Raw genomic sequence first — 1,410 nt, 5'->3', positions numbered from 1 at the left:
TCAACAGAAAGTGTTGAAAGGGTGCTGCCCTCAGAACTGGTCACACGTGTGTTGCTGACAGGAATAGTTGTTAGTGGAGTGCTTCCCTCACTAGCAGTCAAGGTTGGAATACTGTTACTTTCAGGAATTGTAGCAGATGAACTGACTTGGGTAGAAGTGGTCACAGGTGTGCTGGTGTCCACAGAAGGTGCTGAAAGGGTGCTGCCCTCAGAACTGCTCACACATGTTGTGCTGACAGGAATAGTTGTTAATGGAGTGCTTCGTACACTAGGAGTTGAGATTGGCATGGTGGTGACTTCAGGCGTTGTGGGAGATGAAATGACTCCGATAGAAGTGGTCACAGGTGTGCTGGTGTCAACAGAAGGTGTTGAAAAGGTGCTACCCTCATAACTGGTCACACGTGTGGTGCTGAGAGGAATAGTTGTTAATGGAGTGCTTCCTTCACTAGGAGTAGAGATTGGCATTGTGTTGACTTCAGGAGTTGTAGGAAATGAACTGACATGTATAGAAGTGGTCAAAGGTGTGCTGGTGTCAGCAGGAGGTGTTGAAGGTGTGCTAGGATCAGAAAGGGTCAACGATGTGGTGCTGACAGGCATAATTGTTAATAGAGTGCTTCCTTCACTTGGAGTCGAGACTGGCATACTGGTACCTTCAGGAGTTGTAGGAGATGAACTGACTTGGATAGAAGTGGTCACAGGTGTCCTGCTGTCAACAGAAGTTGTTGAAAGGGTGCTACCCTCAGAACTGGTCACATGTGTGGTGCTGACAGGAATAGTTGTTAATGGAGTGCTTCCTTCACTAGGAGTCGAGATTGGCATTGTTCCGACTTCAGGAGTTGTAGGAGATGAACTGATGTGGGGAAAAGTGGTCACAGGTGTGCTGGTGTCAACAGATGGTGTTGAAATGGTGCTGCCCTGAGAACTGGTCACAGGTGTGGTGCTGACAGGAATAGTTGTGAGTGGAGTGCTTCCTTCACTAGGAGTTGAGACTGGCATACTGGTACCTTCAGGAGTTGTAGGAGATGAACTGTCTTGGATAGAAGTAGTCAGAGGTGTGCTGGTGTCAACAAAAGGTGTTGAAAGGGTGCTACCCTGAGAACTGGTCACACGTGTGGTGCTGACAGGAATAGTTGTTAATGGAGTGCTTCCTTCACTACGAGTAGAGATAGGCATCGTGGTGACTTCAGAAGCTGTAGGAGATGAAGTGAGGTAGGTCGAAGTGGTCACAGATGTGCTGGTGTCAGCAGGACGTGTTGAAGGTGTGCTAGGATGAGAAATGGTCACCGATGTGGTGCTGACAGGCATAGTTGTTAATGGAGTGCTTCCTTCACTAGGAGTCGAGATTGGCATACTGGTACCTTCAGGAGTTGGAGGAGATGAACTGACTTGGATAGAAGTGGTCACAAGTGTG

General features: G+C 48.2%; 1 protein-coding gene across 1 annotated transcript in view; it reads right to left on the bottom strand.

Moving 5' to 3' along the window:
• The window catches only part of MUC17 (mucin 17, cell surface associated), a 45,138-nt gene that overhangs the window by 23,828 nt on the left and 19,900 nt on the right, over positions 1-1,410 (bottom strand). Inside the window, exons 6-7 of the mRNA XM_011960045.1 lie at positions 497-649; positions 92-190 (exon numbers count right to left, since the gene is read on the bottom strand). Of these exons, the coding sequence (XP_011815435.1) occupies positions 92-190; positions 497-649 (252 nt within the window). The remainder of the gene's footprint in view (positions 1-91; positions 191-496; positions 650-1,410) is intronic.

Source organism: Colobus angolensis, unplaced genomic scaffold, assembly GCF_000951035.1.
Source record: "Colobus angolensis palliatus isolate OR3802 unplaced genomic scaffold, Cang.pa_1.0 Scaffold500, whole genome shotgun sequence".
NCBI classification, from domain to species: Eukaryota; Metazoa; Chordata; class Mammalia; order Primates; family Cercopithecidae; genus Colobus; species Colobus angolensis.
This window is presented reverse-complemented; position numbering and strand designations above follow the sequence as displayed.